The sequence below is a fragment of the Stegostoma tigrinum genome, chromosome 34 (assembly GCF_030684315.1).
Source record: "Stegostoma tigrinum isolate sSteTig4 chromosome 34, sSteTig4.hap1, whole genome shotgun sequence".
NCBI classification, from domain to species: Eukaryota; Metazoa; Chordata; class Chondrichthyes; order Orectolobiformes; family Stegostomatidae; genus Stegostoma; species Stegostoma tigrinum.
In genome coordinates this window covers 3,192,738-3,216,972 of record NC_081387.1, presented here as the reverse complement: position 1 = coordinate 3,216,972, position 24,235 = coordinate 3,192,738, and the positions used below count along the sequence as shown (strand labels likewise).

Here is a 24,235-nt window from a genome sequence, read left to right as displayed (position 1 = left end):
AGATGTGCACGATAGGCGGATTGGCTATGCTAAATTGCCCAGTGTTCAGGGATTTGTAGGTTAGGTGCATTAGCCGTGAGAAATGTAGGGTTACAAGGAAAGGGTTGGGAGACAAGCTAGGGTGGGATGGCCTTTGGAGGGTCAGTATAGGCTTGTAGGGCTGAATGGTCTGTTTTCACACATTATTCAGTGGATTGTACCATGAGTGTTAAATGCAAGTTATGGCCATTTGTAAAGACTATATATTTTTATTTTTCTTTACTTTTGGATTGAGGGCCAAAATGGGAAATGGATACTGCATTAAACTAAGATCTATGGAAGGAGACAATGTAATTAAAACAAATTATTGGAACACATTGTATTTAAATTGTTGCTTTGTTCAAGAAATGGGGGAAGCTGCCGGACACTAATGGACACTGTGTGTGTGGTTCAGGGCAATTTTTCCCAGACATAGCCGATTGAATTTTTTAAAATCAGAACCATTTGTGTGGGTTGGGAATACTCTGCAATGATGACAACTCTCTGACTAGTTCTGGGACAGATGTGTGTGTAAAAAGACCAGGAACAGCAAGCCTCCAATCTCTTAAAATTTTGCATCTCGCTGTTCTTATAAAAGGTTGAGCGTCCTCAATTATTAAAAATATATTCAGAATTACAGTCAATATATAGTTAATAAACCTAATTCAGTTCAATGGATTATTCATGTGTCCCTCCTTCCTGTGCATGTGCTGTTCCCACCACTGCATATTGCTCCTTGGTTGCTGTGAGTCTTCTCATCTGCTGTCATACACATCCGAGGCTACAATCCCACACCGACGTTGTCAGTTTGAAAGCCTCTGAGGTTGAAGAATGCTATTCCCACACTAGGAATCTTTGTCACATTTACCAGGGGAACTGAGACAGCAGCTGCAATAAATGAGGTTTTATTCAGATGGGACAATGACAAGTTTAAATCTCCACCTGATCTGCTGCTCAAAGTCACCTCCATTTCACAGGTCAGTTTCACAAGCTTCTGGAAAGTCATGTTGCTGCAGAAATATTTGGATTGACTGTGAGAGACGTCAATCAGAGAGCCCACCCACTCTGCCCATTCTATCCTCTTCCTCTTCCAGAGCTGGTTCACTTCCTATAGGGACTGAAAGCCAAGTGAGGAGACGGTGAGTGAAGGAGCAGCTTTTATACAAATTGTATCCCATAATATCCACACCAATCTTCAGGCAGTCTGACTATCCTGTGGGTAATCAGGGGTGGAAATGTCCCTAATGCCCGATGAGAAGATCCAGCTGAGAGAGCTGTTTACTCAGAGATAATGGGAACTGCAGATGCTGGAGAATTCCAAGATAATAAAATGTGAGGCTGGATGAACACAGCAGGCCAAGCAGCATCTCAGGAGCAGTTTAATCATTGCTTTGTGCTGAACTGTTAGACTGGAGCTGCGTGTTGGATATTGAGTGTGTTAACTGGAAGCATTTCCCACCTGATTTCCAGCCTGAGTTTTTTTTTGTTATCTCATTCCTGATTTTGAGAATGTGAGGTCTCATCTTGGAGGCGCAGAATGCCTAATGATTCTTCCTGATTTCCTAATGTGTGTGTGTTGGGAGCTGGTTATTATCTCTGTGCGTTGTTATTTGGATGATGCTTGACTTTTCAAATCCCAACAAGACCTTCCAGCGACTGATTTCTGTCATCTGCTTAGAGAAGCAAAGAAGACTTGCATTTACAGAGAACCTTTCACCAGATGGGATCTTGAACAGATAGACCAATGAATGGCAGATGGAGTTTAATCTGGATATTTTGCATTTTCATCGGGTAAGTCAGGGCAGGACTTGCTCACTTAATGGTAAGGACTTGGAGAGTGTTGCTGAACAACGGGACCTTGGAGTGCAGGTTCATAGTTTCTTGTAAGTGAAGTTGCAGGTATACAGAATAGTGAAGAGGTGACTCGGAGATAGCAAGAACTGCAGATGCTGGAGTTCGAGTCAACACAATATGGAGCTGGAAGAACACAGCAGATCAGGCAACATCAGAAGAGTAGGAAAGTCAATGTTTCAGGCTGGGACCCTTCTTCAGAATGCTTGCCCTTATTGGTCAGTGCATTGTAGGAGTTGGGAGGTCGTGTTGTGGCTGTGTAGGACATTGGTCATGCCGATTTTGGAATACTGTGTTCAGTTCAGGTCTCCTTGTGATAGGAAGGTTGTTGTTAAACTTCAAAAATGTTTCAGAAAAGATTTACAAGGACAGTGTCAGGATTGGAAGATTTGAACGGGTATCCAGATGGGTACATGAATGGGGAGGGTGTGGAGGGATATGGGCCAAATGATGGCAAATGGGACCAAATTAATTAAGGATTTCAGGTTGGTATGGATGATTCGGACCGAAAGGCCTGTTTTTGTGCTGTATATCTCTATGACTCAATGTCCCAAAGTTCTTTACAGCCGTTGAACTATTTTAAAAAGTACTTATTGTTATAATTTTGGAAATGTGGTAGTGAATGGTTGCACACAGAAAGATTCGCAAACTCAAGATGTGATAATGACGTGATAATTTTTTTGGTCTTGTTTATTGAGAGATTGTTGGCCAGCACACTAACATAGTGCTGGGCGATACTTTACACCCATGCTAGAGAGACCAAAAGGTGCTTTGACTGACATCCAATCTCAAATGTGATGCCAAGATAACAAAGTGTGGAGCTGGATGAACACAGCAGGCCAAACACCATCTCAGGAGCACAAAAGCTGACGTTTCGGGCCTAGACCCTTCATCAGAAAAGGGGGATGGGTAGCGGATTCTGAAATAAATAGGGAGAGAGGGGGAGGCAGACCGAAGATGGATAGAGGAGAAGATAGGTGGAGAGAAGAGTATGGGTGGGGAGGTAGGGAGGGGATAGGCCAGTCCGGGGAGGACGGACAGGTCAAGCGGGTGGGATAGCTTAATAGGTAGGAAGTGGAGGTGCGGCTTGAGGTGGGAGGAGGGTATAGGTGAGAGGAAGAACAGGTTAGGCAGACGGGGAAAAGCTGGGCTGTTTTTGGGATGCAGTGGGGGGGAAGGGAAAAAAAAAGAAAAATAGCTGTCCCTGTCTGCCTAACCTGTTCTTCCTCTCACCTATCCCCTCTTCCACCTCAAGCCGCACCTCCATTTCCTACCTACTAAGCTATCCCACCCCCTTGACCTGTCCGTCCTCCCCGGACGGACCTATCCCCTCCCTACCTCCCCACCCATACTCTCCTCTCCACCTATCTTCTCCTCTATCCATCTTCGGTGCGCCTCCCCCTCTCTCCCTATTTATTTCAGAATCCTCTCCCCCTCCGCCTTTTCTGATGAAGGGTCTAGGCTGGAAATGTCAGCTTTTGTGCTTCTCAGATGTTGTTTGGCTTGCTGTGTTCATCCAGCTCCACACTTTGTTATCTCGGATTCGCCAGCATCTGCAGTTCCCGTTATCTCAAATGTGATGCCTCTGACAGTACTGCCCTGGAGTGTCAATTATAGGGTTCAAGTCCAGGAGTGAGGCATGGACTTGCAACTTCTGACTCAGAGGTGAGACTGCTAGTTTCAGAGCAAAGATTAGATTAGATTAGATTAGATTAGTTTCCTTACAGTGTGGAAACAGGCCGTTCGGCCCAACAAGTCTACACCACCCCTTGGAGCATCCCACCCAGTCCCATCTCCCTGTAACCCACACTCCCCTGAACACTACGGGCAATTTAGCATGGCCAGTCCACCTAACCTGCACATCTTTGGACTGTGGGAGGAAATCGGAGCACCTGGAGGAAACCCAGTGCAAACGCGGGGAGAATGTGCAAACTCCACACAGACAGTTACCTGAGGCTGGAATTGAACCCGGGTCTCTGGTGCTGTGAGGCTGCAGTGCTAACCACTGAGCCACCGTGCCGACCTAATTAGCCATTAATTCAGCACTACATCCTTCTTAAGGTGTCCGTGCTCCTCCGATTTTCGTCCCTTCTGTATCCCCAATTTTAATTACTCCACCATTGCTGGCCATGCCTCCAGCTGCCTAGGTCCCAAGATCTAGAATTTTCTGCCTAAGACTCTCATGATTCGCCCTCAAACGAACTTTCATTGTGAAACAGTCTCCCAGTGAGGTGACAGTCTCACTGTAAAGAGAGAGAGGGTTACTACCTCTGTCTGGCAGCAGGACAGCATAGGAATTGTTGCAGATGGATTAGAACTCTGTGATATCATAGCAACAGGAACAGGCCATTTAGCCGCTCAGGCCTGTTCTGCCATTCAATGAGATCATAGCTGATCTGTTGCTGGATATCATAAACCTGCCTTTGGCCAATATCACTCATACTTTTGCTTAAAAGAAAACCTATGCCAGATTCAAAATTAACAAATAATCCACCACCCACTGTCATTTGTGGAAGAGAGTTCCAAACCTCTTCCACCCTTGATGTGTAGAAGCTGCAGAGTCATACAACGTGGAAACAGACCCTTCGGTCCAGCCAGTCTATGCCGAGCCTAATTTCAAACTAAACTAGTCCCACCTGCCTTCTCCTGGCCTATATCCCTCCAAACCCTTCCTTTTCATGTATTTATCCAAATGTCTTTTATATGTTGTAATTGTGCCTGATTCCACCACTTCCTCATTGCACATGCGAACTACCATCTGTGCAAAAAATTTGCCCCTCATGTCTGCTTATCAGGGGCATGTCTTGCCCCTTGTGTTAGAGTTGTACAGTTGCTCGCACTGCTGCCTCTAAGTGCCAGGGACATTGGTCTGACAGTTTGTGTGAACTTTGCATGCCTCCCTGTGTCTGCGTGGGTTACCTCCAGGTGCTCCAGTTTCCTCCCACAATTCACCAAAGCCATGCTAAATTGCCCCATAGTGTCTAAGGTTGTGTAAGCAATGCGGGTTTGCCATGGGAAATACAGGGATATGTTAAGGGGTTGGGTCTAGGAGAGATGCTTTCGGAGGGTTGGTGTGGACTCCATGGGCCAAACAGCCTGTTTCAACGCTGTTGGGATTCTGTCTGTGTTTTTTAAATCTCTCTGCTCTCACCTTTAAAATGTGTCCCCTATTCTTGAAAAGCCCCATCCTAGGGAAAAGGCGCCCATTGTTAACTATATCCTTATACCTCTCTATATATCTATCTATATCCCTCATGACTTTTTTTTTAAGATTAGATTCCCTACAGTGTGAAAACAGGCCCTTCGGCCCAACAAGTCTACACCATCTCTTGAAGCATCCCACCCAAACCCATCTCCCTATAAACCCCCACACCCCTGAACACTACAGGCAATTTAGCATGGCCACTCCACCAACCCTGCACATCTTTGGACTGTGGGAGGAAACCGGAGCACCTGGAGGAAACCCATGCAGACACGGGGAGAATGTGCAAACTCCACACAGATAGTTGCCCAAGGCTGGAATCGAACCCGAGTCCCTGGCGCTATGAGGCTGCAGTGCTAACCACTGAGCCATCGTGTCACCCCACTTATAGAACTTATAGAAACTTAGAGAAGTTTTATAAACTTCTATAAGGTCATCTTTCAACCTCCTATGCTCCAGTGAAAAAAGTGCTTCTCAACATCTCTCCTGAATGATCTGGCCCTAACTATTAGACTATGCCGTCTCATACTAGAATCTCCAATTGGAGAAAATAGATAATTTTTATCTACCCCTTTCTTTTCCTGTTAATATAGAGTCATAGAAACATACAGCACAGAAAACACCTTCAGTCCAACCAGTCTGTGCTGAACATAATTCCAAACTAAACTAGTCCCTACAACCTGCTTCTGGCCCATATCCCTCCAAACCTTTCCTATTCATTTCTTTATTCAAATATCTTTAAAATGTAATTGTACTTGCATCCACCACTGCCTCAGGAAATTCATTCCATGTGCGAACCACCCTCTGTGTAAAAAATTTGCTCCTCATGTCTTTTTTAAATCTGTCCTCTCACCTTAAAAATGTGTCCCCGGTCTTGAAATCCCCCATCCTAGGGAAAAGACAACTATCATTAATTTGTTTATCTATACCTCATTATTATAACCTTCTATAAGATCACCTCTCAACTTTCTTTATAACTCAAACCTTCCACACCCGGCAACATGTGCCATGCCCTTGCAGGTCAGCTCTGGTTGCTGCTATATTGAAGACTTCAATCAGATCACCCCTCAACCTTCTAAATTCTAGAGAAAACAAGCCCCATTTGTATAATCTCTCCTCATAACTTAACAAAGACCAATGAAGGTTATTCCTTCAAGATGCAGTCCCCTATCCTGCATAGATGGGATGGGATAGGGTTGAGAGTTGTTCCTGACCTCAATCCAGATGGAGGAGGGGCCATGGCAGAGAGGTAAACAGCAGTGAGGGAGCAGAGATCTCCTGCAGTTGTTGGTCATTCTGACTAATCTGGTTTTGAGGGATACAAACTCTGTATTTCTGTATGTATGCTGCAGTTCTGTTCATTGATTTCTCAGTCATGGATTTCTCTGTGGTGTTTATATTGTCTGCTGCTTTTGCAAACATTCGTTTGTGTGATGTGAAATTAAATACATGGAATCAACACCTTTGAGTTGACATTGAGGATTGAAGAGACTGCTTGCTGTTCTATGTTGATACAATGTCTGTAAACTGAGGTCCAATCAAGACTATTCCAATGAAAACTCAAAGCAATCTTTGCTAGTTCCTGACTGTATGGATTTGCTCTTTCCCTGAACTGGTTCACACCTCGGTGAATCTGATTCCGGGAAAATCATGTGCTCCAGATGAACGTTACAACCAGCAGCTTTAATCAAGAAGAGTTTGTTTAAAAACCAAACTTCAACACAAATTGACATCATCCCTGAGACAGCAGTCCAGTCTCCTAATATAACTAAACTAATATCAAGACTCTGTGAGGATGAACTCCCTAAATCTCAATTGATTTTGTTATAATCATCTCGGATTTAGGTGTCAACTAAACACCCAACAGCAAGGAACTTGAGATATTCAGACACATCACCTAAACTCTGGTCAATGAGCTGTGTTTTAAGGATGGTCTTTAAGAAGTCCTTAAAGGATGAAGAGGTGGAGTGGTTTAGGGAGAGAATTCTAGAGGGCGCGGCCTTGGCAGCTGAGGACACTGCCATCAGTGTTGGAGCAATTAAATTTGGAGATGTTCAAGAAGCTAAAATTGGAGGAGGGCAGAGATCTGGGAAGGTTGTAGGGATGAAGGAGATTACAGCGATAGTGAGGAGTGAATCCATGGGATGATTTGAAAACAAGATGAAAATTTTAAAAGTTGTCTGAATGGGAGCAGTTACAATTGAGCACAAGAGTGATCAGTGAACAGGACTTAGTGTAAATTAGGACTTGAATTCCCGATCTCCAGACTGTTAAGCCAGGACCAGAGCAATTTAACTGCCATGATGAGACATATTTATTGAAGTGTCTTTTAATGACTTCTTTAAACAGAAGATAGATGCCAAAATAGGCCATTAGATTCCTAGAGCCTGCTCTGACATTCATGATGACCACGACTGATCATCAAGCTCACTACCCTAACCCCTCCACCCTGATTCCTTTAGCTACAAAAGCTTAAAGATTTTACCTGAGGGCCTCAACCTTTCCCGTAAGATTAGGCTTGGACCTGATATTTTGTCCAGTGCTGTGGCTGAATTAAGGTTGTGGAGTCTGACTGAGTGCAGTGTATCAAATTTTCAAGGATAAGTCCTTTCAATCAGCTGTACTGAAGTAACATTTTCCTCAGCTTTGAGCACTTCATGCCCAATGAGATTTCTTCACATAATGTTGGAAAACAAAGGGTGACAATTCCAAATTTTGATTCAATCAACATTTCTACTATATATTTTTCACTGGTTAACAGTTTGTAAACATGGACAAAACTGGTCATCACCAGCATAATGCAAACTTATAGTGAATTGAAGGCTCATTTTACACTTTGCCATCACAGTACCTGCGAAGATGGGATGTGGGCTGCAAAAAAAGTAACCTTATTGTCTGCCCCTGGTCACTATACAGTGTTCCTGCTGGAACAGATGCTATGTGACAGTCAAATGAGGGAAAGAAAGGGAACAGCAGACTTGCAGTCACTGTGGAACAGTCTCTAACTGAGGAGTCAGGCCATGCAGCAAGGGAGGAAAGGGAGATGGAGGAAATCATGTTGCCTTTTCCTGTTTTACAGAAGGATTTCATGGTACTACACCAGAGAATACAGAGAGGATTGACACCACAGATAGATCCTGACCATTCCCCAAGGAACAACTGCACAAATGGGGGAAGATATCCAGTACCCTCACAGCATTGCTCAACAAAGAAGGCTGGGCAGTGAAACCGTCATCTGGAAACCAGGGGACCTTTGAGATATCATCAGATCTGAAACTGGTCAGTGGTGTGGAGCCTTCCATCAGAACCAGCCTTTCTGAAGGTTCGGCTGTGGGTGATTGGTCAGGGTGAGGCTGGGAAGAAGTGTGAGCGGCTCCAAGTGTGGTGACAGTTTCAATCATTTGTCGAGCCTCATGAACCACTGACGCATCTCTAAAGTTGAGAGGCTTTTTGAGTGTGAAGTGTGTGAGGAGGGCTCCACAGGTGCATCTGTTATACACTAACGACAGAACAACAGCTTCATGGAAGATAAACCGTTCAAGTGTGAGATGTGCAATCGAGCTTTTGCAAAGTCATCAACCCTCGTGAATCACCGACGCATTCACACTGGGGAGAGGCCATTTAAGTGTGACATATGTGACAAGGCATTTGCGCAGGTATCGGGCCTGGTGAATCACCGACGTATCCACACTGGGGAAAAACCTTTCACATGCAAAGTGTGCAACAAGTCTTTCTCAGAGTCATCGACCCTCCGGATACACCTTCGCATTCACACAGGGGAGAAACCATTCACGTGTGGGGTGTGTGACAAATCATTCTCGTCATCATCAGATCTCTGTAAACACCAACGTACTCACACAGGAGAAAGACCGTTCATGTGTGAGGTGTGTGACAAATCATTCTCATACTCATCACATCTGCACACGCACCGACGTATCCACACTGGGGAGAAACTGTTCAAGTGTGAAGTGTGTGACAAGTCATTCTCCGATTCGTCAAGTCTCTTGCTCCATCAGAGGATTCACACAGGTGAGAAACCATTCACATGCAAGTTGTGCAACAAATCATTCTCGCAGTCATCGACCCTTCGCATACATCACCGTATTCATACAGGGGAGAAACCATTTATATGTGAGGTGTGTGACAAATCATTCTCACTATCATCGAATCTCAACACACACAAACGCATTCACACTGGGGAGAAACCATTCAGGTGTGAGACGTGTGACAAATCGTTCACACAGTCATCGACCCTCAGCATGCACAGACTCATTCACACTGGGGAGAAAGCATTCACTTGTGAGGTGTGTGACAAATCATTCTCAAATTCATCAAGACTCCTGCTCCATCAGAGGATTCACACTGGGGAGAAACCATTCACATGTGAGGTGTGTGATAAATCATTCTCCGTGTCATCAACACTTCGCAGACACGAACGCATCCATACAGGGGAAAAACCATTCACATGTGGATTCTGTGACAAATCATTCTCAGATTTGTCACACCTTCACAGACACCACCATATCCACACTGGAGAGAAACTGTTTAAGTGTGAAACTTGTGAGAAATCATTCAGTGACTCATCAAGTCTCCTGCTCCATCAGAGGATTCACACAGGGGAGAAACCATTCACATGTGAGGTGTGTGACAAATCATTCTCAGTGTTAAATTCCCTCCATAAGCACCAACGCATTCATTCAGGGGAGAAACCATTCACATGTGAAGTGTGCGACAAATCATTCTCTGAGTCATCAAACCTTCGCAGACACCAACGCATTCATACAGGGCAGAAACTGTTCATGTGCCAAATTTGCAACAAGTCATTCCAGAGATCCTGGAACCTCCTGCTCCATCAGAGGATCCACACAGGGGAGTAATCCTTCCACTGTGAGGTTAGTGTTGAACCTACTGTAATTTATTTGGTCACCTAGGTCAAGACAGGATTCACATAGGGGAGAAATGCTTTGTGTGCCATGTTTGTGCCAAGGTTTTTGCACAGCCAGCTTATCCATTTTCCATCAACACATTCTCACAGGAGAGAAACCCTGTCAGCGAATGTTCAGTAATGAAGCCTCCACATAGTTGATGGATGTCCTGAAACCCACGCAACAACTACCTGACCAATTCTTGTACAATTTGCAGTCAGGATGTGTCTAACTGTGTACACAGTCTCACATTGCAGGGTGTTCAGTGGGACTGGGACACAGAACAAGAAGCAGCTTTCACTCCCATCAAACACCCAGTGATGACATCACCAGTGCTGAGGGATTATGATGTCAACAATGGAGCCACCCTGCAGTGTGATGTCAGTGACACAGGACTTGGAGTAATCCCCATGCAGTGAGGGCAACCCGTTGGGTTTGTATCCAGAGAGTTAACACATACTGGAAAATATACACAGATCAAGAAAGTAGGTCTGAGTATTGTCTTTTCCTTTCACCAATGTGTGTTTCGGAGAGAGAAAGTTATGGTGGAGTCTTACCACAAGCCATTTCAAAACATCTTTCTGAAGCCAGTTCTGTTTGCTACAAAGAATTTGCTCAGGCTACTGCATAGATTTCATTCAGAAGTGAAGTAAATCAAGGAAAACAGATACATTCCACTCATTCCACTCACTGTTGGGAGCTGCTCTCCCTTTGAAAAATGTTGATTCTAGCACAGAGCTTGAGATCTTCCAGATTCAACAAGAAACAACACCTCAGCATGTTCTGGAAATCATCAAACCATGTCTGGGCTCTGGTCATTTCTGTGGTTGGTACCAGCTTAACTATTCTTAAAGATAGTGAAAATAGAATTTATACTTTATGTAACTTCCGTTTAAAATTCCTGATATGTTCAGTTTAAACCAGATAATGCCGATAAAATGAATACAAATCAATGTAAATTCTCAGTACAAATGATGTACTTATGGTTGTTACCAATTTGTCCAGTAATTTTGCAGAAGCAACAAGTTTTTAAAAACGATTGTGATCAATTAAAGCATCTTTATTTCAGGATTGTAATCTGATTTGGCTTCATGATCAATGCAGTGTGTAAATATATACTGGATAATTTGTAAGGCAAGATACAATTTAAATCCACAAATATCCAATTTCACTGCCACCAATGCTCAGTAGTTTCAGTGTGCACTACCTTACAAGATCCACTGCAGAAATTCATCAAGGATCTTTAGACAGCACCTTCCAAATCCGCCCTTTATTAGATTAGATTCCTTACAGTGTGGGAACAGGCCCTTTGGCCCAACAAGTCCACACCGCCCCTTGAAGTATCCCACGCAGACCCATCCCCTTAACCCACACATCCCTGAACACTATGGGCAATTTGCCATGGCCGATCCACCTAGCCTGCACATCTTTGGACTGTGGGAGGAAACTGGAGCACCTGCAGACGCGGGGAGAATGTGCAAACTCCACACAGACAGTCACCCAAGGCTGGAATCAAACCCGGCTCTCTGGTGCTGTGAGGCTGCAGTGCTAACCACCGAGCCACCGTGCCGCCCTATCTGGAAGGTCAAGAGCAGCAGATACATTGGAATGCTACTACCTGCTCAATCCCCTCCAAGCCACTCACCATCCTGAATTGGAAGTATATTGCCATTCCTTTGGTGTGATTGGGTCAAAATCCTGGAATACCCTCCCCAACAACAATATGGTTCTACTTACAGTATTGGACCGCAACAGTTCAAAAGGGTAACATACCACCATTTCTCAAGGGCAACTGGGATGGACAATAAATACTGGCCCAGTCATCAATGCCCATGCTCTATGAGTGAATTAAAAAAGTACAGAGAACTAAGAACAATGAAAATTAAAGCACAGGAACAGGCCCTATAGCCCACTAAGCCTGCACCGACATGCTGCCCATCACAACTAAAACCCCAGATCCCTCTATTCCCGTCCTTTTCATGTATTTGTCAAGATGCCCTTTAGAAGTCACTGGTATCTGCTTCCACTACCTCCCCCAGCAGCGGGTTCCAGGCACCCACCACTCTCTATGTAAAAAACTTTCCCCTCGCATGTTAAACCTATGCCCCCTAGTAACTGACTCTTCCACCCTGGGAAACAGCTTTTGACTGTCCATTGTGTCCATGCCCTTCATAATCTTGTTGATCACTATAATGTTGCCCCCTCAACCTTCATCGTTTCAGTGAGAACAGCCCAAGTTTCTCTAACCTCTCCTCATACCTAATGCCCTCCATACCAGGTAACATCCTGGGAAATATTTGCTGCACCCTCTTCAAAGCCACTGCATTGTTCTGGTAGTGTGGTGACCAGAATTGAACACAATATTCCAAACGCGGCCTAACTAAGGTTCTATAAAGCTGCAACATTACCTGCCAATGTTTAGACTCAGTGCCCTGGCTGAGGAAGGCAAGCATGCCATATGCCTTATAAAAATCGAAAGAACTGCAGATGCTGTAAATCAGGATCAAAAACAAAGTTGCTGGATAAACTCAGCAGGTCTGGCAGCATCTGTGAAGGAAAAAACAGAGTTAACATTTTAGATCTGATGACCCTTCCTCAGAACTGATAGTGGCTGGGAAAATGTCGGTTTATATGCAGAAAATAGGGAGGTGGGTTGGGTAGGGAGTAAATGATAGGATAGAGCCTAAAGAGACAGAAAGACAGTTGGACAGACAAAGGAGTTGCTAATGATTAGGCTGGAAGGGTGAATAGTTTTTAGTGGCTAACAACAGAGGGTGTGTAATGACAGGCTATGTGGTAACAGGGCCTGGTGTGTGGGGTCGGGGGCTGGGACATTGGAGAGTTCAGGTCCTAAAATTATTGAATGCAGTATTGAGTACGGAGGGCTGTAGGGTCCCCAAGCGGAAAATGAGGTGTTGTTCCTCCAGCTTGCATTGGGCTTTGCTGGAACACTGCAGCAAGCCAGGGACAGAGATTATGGCCAGGGAGCAGGGTGGTGCGTTAAAGTGGCAAGCAACAGGTAGTTCAGTTTTTGTGAGCAGAACGTAGATGTGGTCGCCAAGTCTATGCTTCATTTCACAATGTAGAGATCACATTGTGAGTAGCAAATGTGGTAGACTAGATTCTGGAAAGTGCAGGTGAAGTGTTTTTTTATGCCATATGCCTTGTTGATGGCCTTCTCCACCTGCGTTGCCACTTTCAGTGACTTGTGTACCTGTACACTCAGATCCCTCTGTGTATCAGTACTCTTAAGGGTTCTGCCATTTACTGTACATTTTTCATCTGGATTAGATTGTACAAAATGCATTACCTCACATTTTTTTTAGATTAAACTCCATCTGCCATCTTTCTGACTAAGTTAACCAACTGATCTATATCCAGCTGTATCCCCTGACGGTCCTCATCGCTATCCGCAGTTCCACCACACTTTGTGTCATTGGCAGACTTACTAAACAGACCAGTTACATTTTCGTCCAAATCATTTATATATATTACAAATAGCAAAAGTACCAACACTGATCCCTGAGGAATGCCACTAGTCACAGCCCTCCATTCAGAAACACACCCTTCCACTGCTATCCTCTGTCGTCTATGACCGAGCCAGTTTTTTTATCCATCTTGCAAGCTCACCTCTGACCCCGTGTGACTTTACCTTCTGTATCAGCCTGCCATGAGAGACCTCGTCAAAGGCCTGACTGAAGACAATGTAGACAACATCCACTACCCTACCGTCATCGACCATTTTCGTCACTTCCTCAAAAAACTCAACCAAGTTAGTGAGACACGACCTCCCCTTCACAAAACTATGTTGCCTCTCGCTGATACGCCCAGTGATTTCCAGGTGGGAGTAAATCCTGTCTCAAAGAATCCTCTCCAATAATTTCCCTGTCACTGATGTGAGGCTTACTGGCCTGTAATTAGCTGGATTATCCTTGCTACCCATCTTAAACAAAGGCTATCCTCCAGTCCTCTGGTACCTCTCCAGTAGCTGGTGAGGATAAAAATATCTCCCTCAAGGCCCTAGCAATTTCCTCCCTTGCCTCTCTCAGTATTCTGGGGTGTATCCCATCAGGCCCTGGGGACTTGTCTACCAAATGTTTTTCAAGACCCCCAATACCTCCTCCCTTTTGATCTCAACATGACCCAAACTATCTATACATCCTTCCCCAGACTTGTCATCCACCCAGTCCTTCTGTATATACTTTGACTTAATCTTAGATTTTAGTCCCAATAATCCTTGATTATAGTCATTTAAACGCTAAATTGTTGTTGGTGTTTTGGAGTGACTTCTGTACTTAAGAACTCAACTGTACAGAGTTCTTGACAATCCCATGTGTGGAGAATGGACAAAACAGTGGTTAAAGAGAGATCGGCAACAAGGAATGAAAAAAACCTACAATGGACAGCCTTTTGATCACTATTTAGTTGACAAGGGTCAAAAGGATGTGATTTGCTGATTCAAACATCTGAAGGATCGTGTTATTTTCCTACTGGGCTTGTTAAGATGAAAACTGAGACTATTTACCTCTAAGAAAGCCTTAGATACGAGTTGCTGAAGTTATTTTCTTATAACGAAAGGGTGAATTCTGATGAATCTATACAAACTGATTTGTGAGAGAGAAAGCCCCAAACTGGGCAGGGGCAAAGGTGAGTACGGCAGTCTGGCAACAAACGATCAGAGGAGATTGGATAAAAAGATATATGCTATTGTTTTCTGACATCCTGATAAACTTGAGGAACTGGGAGGGTCAGCATGATCATTAGGGGGAAATGGTCTGGTCAATCACTGAGCTCGTGAAAATGTCTCATTCTGCAGTTTGACCACCCGAGGATAGAAAATGGAATATACTTTTATTGTCATGCGTACTCCATTGCAGACGTACAGGAGTGCTTTGATAAGCTTTTACAATGTCTGCTTCTTGTGGTGCCATCTCAGGTACAAATACCTAGGTATAAATCTTGGATACAAAAAAGGAATAAAAAGTAGAGATAACAAGGTGTGGAGCTGGATGAACACAGCAGGCCAAGTAGCATCAGAGGAGCAGGAAAGCTGATGTTTCGGGTCTCGACCCTTTTTCAGAAATTGGAGGGGGTGGGGAGGGTGGATTTTGAAATAAATATTCTCAGGAATAAAAAGTAGTTGTATTACCTTACAGAGTTTTGAAAACTAATTTAGAAATAAGACATAGTTAAAGAATTGACCTTACAGTCAGGTAAAAATTTTCAAATAGACATTACATGGCAGCAGCTTGGTGTAGGGCATCTGCATGTGTTCTAACCACCCACGGCACAACCCAGTCCAACAACCATCCCTGCTGTGCTACAAGCCTCCAGTCCGCTCTGTGCTGGCACTCAGCTGCTCTAAGATAAGTTGCAGGACTGCCTCCCTGCACCAGTACCTGTCCGGGATTCACTCCCCATGCACTTCTCTGGGACTCGGATGGGCCCCTACCACATGGGAATGCCAATAGCCAGTTTTGAGAGTTTATTTTGGAGAGCAGCTTCATAAATGTAGCTATGTGAATACATTACCAATACAGAAGCCTAATTACACTACATACTTGTTCTGCATCATTTTGTATCCAAACCAAGACCAAAATCTAAAAAGTGGACAGTCTGGGAAGAATAGGAGTCTGCACTTTCTTCATTCACTTTGCAATGTGGCTGTGTTCCAGTAAACAGGGATCAGGGTGAGAGGGGAGGATTATACAAGGAGCCCAGAATCTGGGGACTTATTCATGTAGCCCTGACAACAGTTTTAATCCATGGATGGATTTGGAAAACAAGTTCGAAACGAACTAAAAATAAGACTGAACTTTCCTGTGCAGAATGGATGATTCCTTATTTTATTTCTAATGCATTGTTAGAACCATGTCTAAACAATAAAACTTTCTTGAGTGAATGAAAGCAGAACGGTCCATCAGCAGAACTAATTGAAGACAATCCCATAAGGTGTCCATTCCAGCTGTACCAGGGACAATGATTTGAAACTGACCTCACAGGTGAATGGTTTCTCCCTGGTGTGAACGCATTGGTGCATGAGGAAGGTCAAAGACTGGGAGAATGATCTGTTGCACACCTTGCTTGTGAATGTTTTTTTCCTGTATGAGTGTGCTGGTGATTTACCAGGCCTGAAAACTGTGAAAAGTCCGTTTTACATACCTCACATATGAACGGTTTCTCACAGTGTGAATGCGTTGGTGATTCATGAGTGATGATTCTACGTAAAAGTTTGGTCACAACCTCACACTTGAAGAGTTTCTCTTCCATAAAGTTATTTTTGTATTATTGGTTGTACAACAAATGAACATGTGTATTAGCAGACTGTACAAAACTGTGGAGCTCTCCTCACACTTGAACAGCCTGTCACTGTATGAATGAGTCAGTGGTTCATGAGGCTTGATGAATGATTGAAGCCCTCACCACACTTGGAGCCACTCACACTTCTTCCCAACCTCACCCTGACCAATCATCTACAGTCAAACCTTCAAAACAGGTTGGTTCTGATGGAAAGCTTCACACTATTGACAAGTTTCAGATATGATCAAAGCTCTGTTGAACCCATTGATTTCCCCATGATGGTTTCACTGCCCAAGTTTTTCTGAGCAACATTGTAAGGCAACTGGATGTACTATGTGTTATGTGGTTGATCCTTTGGAGATGGTTTGGATCTATTTGTGGTCTATCCTCTCTGTATTCCCTGGTATAGGACTGTGTATTCCTTCTGGAAAACAGGAAAAGGACACATGATTTCCTCTGACACCTCCCCTCCTCCTTTGCTGAAGGAGCTGACTCCTCAGTTAGAGAACGTTCCACAATGAATGCCATTCAGCTATTCCCCTTTGTGGGAGGGGTTCAGAGGGCAGTGTCATCTTTTTCCTCATTTGAATGTCACACATCTCTGTTTCCATCAGGGACACTGGATAATGACTGAGAACAGACAATGTGACTGTTTCTTCTGCCCGCACCACAATCTTTCCAAGCACCGTAGTGGCAACGGAATAGGTGGTTGGAGTGTAAAATGAACGAGCCATTGTCTATTAGCTGGAATTGTGATAGTGAGAATATGTTTAAATTAAAAATAATAAGGTAAAACGTTAATTCAGTGAAGATAATGATATGACTCCCCTTGCTTTCCAAAATGAGTTCAGGAAAATGCATTGGTCAGGAAATTCTAGAAGCTGAAGAAAATATTGCTTCATTATAGCTGATTAAAGAGTTCTAGTTTATCCTGGGCGATTAAATATATTGCATTCACTCAGGGTGCACATCCTAAATTCAACTATCAGTCATAGAATTGGGGAAAACTTGATCTCTATTTCATCAGTCAGTTTGCCCGACTTCACAAAACTCAAACTGATGGAAACTCATATTATTCCAGACATAACAAGGTGTAGAGCTGGATGAACACAGCAGGCCAGCAGCATCAGAGGAGCAGGAAAGCTGATGTTTCGGGCCTCGACTCATCACAAAACATCAGCTTTCCTGCTCCTCTGATGCTGCTTGTCCTGCTGTGTTCATCCACCTCTACACCTTGTTATCTCAGATTCTCCAGCATCGGGAATTGCTACTATCTCTTATTTCAGAAATATTTGGATTGGCTGTGAGAGACGTCAATCAGAGAGTCCACCCACTCTGCCCATTCTCTCCTCTTCCTCTTCCAGAGCTGGTTCACTTCCTGTAGGGACTGAAAACCAAGTGAGGAGATGGTGAGTGAAGGAGCAGCTTTTATACAAATTGTATCCCATAATATCCACACCAGTCTTCAGGCAGTCTGACTGTCCTGTGGGTAATCAGGGGTAGAAATGTCCCTTATGCTGTGTGAGAAGATCCAGCTGAGAGAGCTGTTTACTCGGTGCTTTGTGCTGAACTGTTTGACTGGAGCTGTGTGTTGGATATTGTGTGTTTATTGGAAGCATTCTATTTAATTTTCAAAGGTCTCCAAGATATTCCACAACCTTACCTCACTATTGTCCTCAGAAAAGAGGAAGAAGAAAGGCATTTTTGTAGAACCTTTCACAACCTGCAGATGTTCCTGTGCTTGTTACAGCCAATTATATAATTTTGAATAGTGGTCACCGTCGTCATGTTTCAACAGTAGAAAATGTCTGCAAGTCCACCTCCCAATACTGCAATAACAGTCTTTTCTGTGGTTTTAACTGAGCAATTGTTATATTCTATTGACACACTTCATTTAAAGTTATTTGCATTCCCAATAACCCATTGAAAGACAGCGCCGGAAGGATTTTTAATTTTCAGATTTTTATGCACATAAATTAACTGACAGGAATATTGAGTAACTACAACCTAATGGGCATCTGATACACTAAAATACAGAAAGGATAACTGCCTTTAACTTATAACATGACTGAACACTCTACAGTACTGTGATAATGGGAACTGCAGATGCTGGAGATTCCAAGATAATAAAATGTGAGGCTGGATGAACACAGCAGGCCAAGCAGCATCCTGAGATGCTGCTTGGCCTGCTGTGTTCATCCAGCCTCACATTTTATACTCTACAGTACTGTTCCTTTTTATATCATGCTATCGCGAGAATCACAGTTTTTACAGGAAGCAGTACGATGACACTCATCTTCCAGTGGGCTCACTTCTTTCCATTTTAATGAATCATATCTTTGAGAGATCATCAAAAGCCACTTCTGAGTTTCCAGAGAATTTTTGAACTGCCTGTCATCACTCAGGCCTCTGCATTTATTCGATCTCTGGCCTTGCCGGGTCAAATCTTCCAGAGTCTTTAGGTTATCACAGTGTGTGTCTCTTCACCTACAGAGCATGTTCTCTCCTACATTCTGCCTCGCGGCCCACAGATACAACACTTTCTCCTCTCTGCTGACGACACTGGCTACAGTCCTTACTGTCTTTCTCAGATCTGCCTGTCATCTCAGAGACAGAAAGTCTATGGTCTGGTAACTATGCAGCTTGCTCTGCGATTCCAAACCTGCCCCCGTGGAAACCAGAAGCTGCCTGTTGCTGGGCAAACTCTGATCAACCATCTTTGTAAGAATATTTTGTTTACACTTTAGAAAGATGTTTTAAAGCATAACAAATTTACAAACTTTGCATTCAAGGCACACACTTGAGCTTTCTCAACTGTGGGGAGGGGTCGACTGGTTCTGGAGGAAAATTCTCTCAGCTCCTCTGGGAAGGACAAGGTTCGATCATTCACCTACTATTGTGTTAAGATACTTTCGTGTGCGAGGGTCCAACATGGTTAAAAATAAAAGTGTTCATGGAGCTGCCTTCTCTTCATTGGTTGTCCACAATTCTCAATAAAATGTCAGAAACAAAAATAACAATTGCTGAGAAAACTCAGCAGGTCTGGCATCATGTGGGGAGGCAAAGCAGAGTTAATGTTTCGGGTCCAGCGATCTTTTTTCAGAAGCTGTGCTGGGCTGTGAAATTAGAGTCATACAGCATAGAAACAGACCCTTTGGTCCAATCCGACCATGCCAGCCATAATCCCAAACTAAACTAGCCACCCCACCCCTGCCTGTGCTTGGCCCATATCCCTTGAAACATTCATGTACTGATCCAAAAGACTTTTGAATGTTGTACTGTACCTGCATTCACCACTTCCTCTGGAAGTTAATTCCACACACAAAATTTGTGTAAAGAAAATGTCCCCCATGTCTTTTTAAAATCTTTATCATCTCACCTTAAAAATATGTCCCCTTGTCTTGAAATCCGCCACATAGCTGAAGAGACACTTGCCATTCACCTTATCTATTGCCCCCATGATTTTACAAACCTGTCACCCCACAACCTCCTATACTCTAGTGAAACAAGTCCCAGCCTAACCTTATAACTGAAATGCTCCATTCCCAACATCATCGTGGTAAGCCTCTTCTGAACCTTCTCCAGCTTAATAATATCCTTCCTATAACAGGGTGACCAGAACTGGACATGGTACTCCAAAAGAGACCTCACCAATGTCTTGTACAACTTCAGCATGACATTCCTTTAGCCAAAGGTCTAAGTGATGAAGGCAAAATGTGCTAAACACATTCTTAACCACCCAGTCTATATGTGAATTAGGCACCTGAACTCCTAGGTCTCTATGTTCTAGAACAACATCCAAGGCCCTCCTCTGAATTGGAAAAGCCCTGCATTTTGCCAAAATGCAATACCTCACATTTTATCCAAATTAAACTTCCATCTGCCACTCTTCTGCCCATTGACCGAATTGATCAAGATCTCTTTGTAATCCTCGGTAATCTTCTTTACTGTCCACTATACAACCAATCTTGGTGTCATCCGCAAACTTACTAACCATTCCTTCTTTATGCTTATCTAAATTATTTGCATAAATGATAAACAAAAGTGGATCCAGGACCAAACCCTGTGGAATACCACTGTTTACAGGCTTCTACAATTATGGTCTGATTCCTGCCATTAAGCCAATTTTGTATGTAATTGACAAGCTCACCCTGAATCCCATTTGATCTAACTTTACTAATCAGTCTACAAGTCCAAGTAGACAATGTTTATTCCTGCCCACATCAATCTTCTTGGTTATTTCCTAGAAAAACTCAATCAAGTTTGTGAGACACAATCTCTCTCACACAGAAGCATGCTTAATCATTCCTTGCGTCTCTAAATCTATATAAATCCTACCTTTCAGAATCACCTTGGACAACTTTTCTACCACTGAAGTCAGATTCACAGGTCTGTAGTCCCCAAGTTTCTCTTTACATCACTTCTTAAACAAAGGCACTACTTTAGCCATTCTCCAGTCGTCTAGCACCTCACCCATAGTTATAGTTGATACAAATATTTCTGCAAGGAGCCCCACAATTTCCTCCCTAACATCCTACAATGTCCTTTGATACAGTAGATCAGGTCCCAAGATTTATCCATTTTTTTCTAAGACCTCCAACACTACTTCTTCTGTAATGTGAACTGTTTTCAAAACATCACTATTTATTTCCCTGAGTTCTCTAGCCTCCATTTTGTTCTCCACAGTAAAATCTGCCACAAAATATTCATTCAATATCTCTCCGATCTCTTGTGGTACAACACAAAAGCAACTTCTTTGATCGTTAAGGGGCTCTACTTTCTCTCTGGTTGCTGTCTTGCTCTTAATGTACTTGTAGAATATCTTTGAATTATCCTTAACCTTCTATGCCAAGGCTATCTCATGTCTCCTCTTTGCCTTCCTGATCTCCCTCTTAAGATTGCTCCTACACTCTTCACACCGTTCAGGAGATTCATTTGAACCTAGTTGTATATATAAAATATACAATTATTTTTTATTCTTGACTCGAACGTCAATATTTTTATTCATCTACTGTTCCCAAATCCTACCTTTCACTCTAACAGGAACATAATGACTCACACTTTTGAAAGCTTCCCACATATCAGGCATCCCTTTACTTGCAAACACTTACCTCCCATCAACTTTTAAAAGTTCTCGACTCATACCATTAAAATTTGCCTTTCTTGAATTAAAAAACTTGAATTTTTATGGAAGGCTTATCATTTTCCAGAACTATTTTAAAACAAATAAAATTATGAACACCAGAGCCAAAGTGTTTCCCTCAATCACTTCATGTCTTATTACCCGTGAGAAGGTCAAGTTTTACTCCTTGTCTAGTAGAAATTGTGGTGGAATATGACATTGCTGCTGCTAATGCGTCACTGCACCTCATGAACACCCAGTTTTGGGATCAGATATTAGTCTACTTCCCTAGTGACAATGAACATAGTGAAGTACTCATTCATCAGTTGGGAGAGAGTGATAGTTTTCCTTGAACTTGTTTGACCTGAAGCCTTCACAATCCATGGAGTAAATATTGAGGACTTCTCACCTAGCAGTGGGATGGGACATTCCCAGGGATGGTAACAGAGGAGTCTGGGATGTTCCAAGATTGATATGATTCAGCATGTATCACTGATACCTGACCAGTCTGTGGGTAACTCTCCTCACTTAGGGACTTGTCCTCAGAACTTGTTCAGAGAATATTTACTGTTTTCCCTGGGCTGAGATTATCTTCATCTTATATTGACAAATGTCAGGATTATCCAGATCTGTCTGATTTTCCTTTTATTATTGGAATTTATAGTGATTGTTTATTTATAGTTTGCTTGACCACTTCAACAGACTTCGGAGTCAACCACGTTATGTGGGACTGGAATCACTGGGATAAGACCAGGCAGCTGTGACGAGTACCCTTCCCAGAAGAGTAATATTTGGATTTGAGGACTATCAGCAAATTTTCATGATTTTACTTTGATTATATGCCAGTAATTCCAAGATTTACTAAATTCACATTCACAACACAGAGTGGTTGAAATGAACAGCAGAGATGACTTTCGGGGGAAAGTAATAAGCAGAGAAAGAATCTGCTGATAGGGTGAGATGAAGATTTTAAATAGAAACTCTGAGGTTAAAACTGTTCTACACCAGCATGACACAGAATCATAATGAATTGATACCCTGTTTTACACTCCTCCATAGTGTAATTTCCATTGCGTTCACATGCCTCAGAAGATGGGGTCTGTGTGAAGGAAATAAATTGTTTGTTCCTGGTCATTATCCAAGTCCCTGCTGGAGACCAGGGGTGTATGACAGAAAAATAGAAAGGTCTTGTGTCTGATCCACTCACACAGAGGAATGGCAGACTGGCACTGACTGTTGAACAGTCTCTAACTAAGGAGTCAGTTCCTTCAGCAAAGGAGAAGAGGGAGTTGGAGGTAATTATGTTTTCTTTCCTGTTTTACAGAAGGATTTCACTTTACTACACCAGAGAATACAGAGAGGATGGACATACAGACCATCACCCACAACTGTGGGAAGACATCTAGTCCCTTCACTGTATTGTTCAACACAGGGAAGATTGAGCAGTGAAATCATCATTGTGAAACAGGTTGGGTCAGGGGAGCTTTGACATATCATCAGATTGGAAACTGCCCAGTAGTGTTTAACAATTCCATAAGAACCAACCTTTCTGAAGGTTTGGCTGTGGGTGATTGTTCGGGGTGAGGCTGGGAAGGAGTGTCAGTGATTCCAAGTATGGTGAGAGCTTTAATCATTCATCGACCGTCATGAACCACTGACTCATTCCTACAAGTGAAAGGCTGCTCAAGTGTGAGGCAGGCTCCACAGGCTTGTAAGATCTGTTGCCATATATTAAACCATTCAAAGTCTGAGATGTGTGACCAAGATATCCCACAGTCATTGAATCTCCGCACACACCAGAGCAATGGGGAGAAGCCATTCACGTGTAAGGTTTGCAACAAATCATTTGCACACGCTTCAACCCTTCGCAATCACCAACGTACTCACACAGGGGAGAAACCATTCACATGTGAGGCTTGTGACAAATCTTTTTCCCGGTCATCGATACTCCGCAATCACCAACGTGTTCACACTGGGGAGAAACCATTCACATGTAAAGTTTGTGATAAATCGTTTTCCTGGTTATGTAACCTCCATGATCACCAACGCATTCACACAGGGGAGAAACCGTTCATGTGCAAAGTATGCAACAAATCATTCTCGTACCGAATGAACCTTCGTGTGCACCAACGCATTCACACGGGGAAGAAGCCATTCCCATGTGAGATGTGTGACAAAACCTTTACACAGTTAACAAGTCTCCTACAACATTAGGCGGTTCATACAGGGGAGAAACCCTTCAAGTGTGATGTTTGCAGTAAAGCTTTTACAACATCTACTCAGCTTCTGATGCACCAGAGCATCCACACAGGAGGAAAACCCTTCAGGTGTGAGGTTTGTGAGAGGTCTTTCACTCAGTCCTCTGAACTGCTGATGCACCAGAGAATTCACTGAGGTGAGAAGCCCTTCAAATGTGAGAAATGCGACAAATGCTTCTTGCGGTCATCAAATCTCCGCACACATCAACATAGTCACACAGGGGAGAAAGCATTCACCTGTCCAGCATGTAACAAATCATTCTCACGGTTATCAAACCTCCATGCACACCAACGCAGTCACACAGGGGAGAAACCATTCATATGTGAGATGTGTGACAAATCATTCTCGTTTTTAATGAACCTCCGGGTTCACCAACGCATTCATACAGGTGAGAAGCCATTCATGTGTGATGTTTGTGACAAAGCGTTCTCACAGTTATCGAGCCTCCTAAGGCACCAGAGGGTTCATACAGGGGAGAAACCTTTCAAGTGTGATGTTTGTGAGAAAGCTTTCACCCAATCCGCTGATCTCCTGAGGCATCAGTGGATTCACACATAA

At 43.3% G+C, this 24,235-nt stretch overlaps 1 protein-coding gene across 1 annotated transcript; it reads left to right on the top strand.

Annotated features, from left to right (window-relative positions):
- Positions 1–1,137: 1,137 nt before the first annotated feature.
- Positions 1,138–24,235, top strand: LOC125446374 (zinc finger protein 91-like). Its single transcript, XM_048519900.2, is given in 3 exon segments — positions 1,138–1,809; positions 8,151–9,866; positions 23,221–24,235. Coding segments are annotated over 2 exon segments (2,289 nt in total). The 5' UTR covers positions 1,138–1,809; positions 8,151–8,592.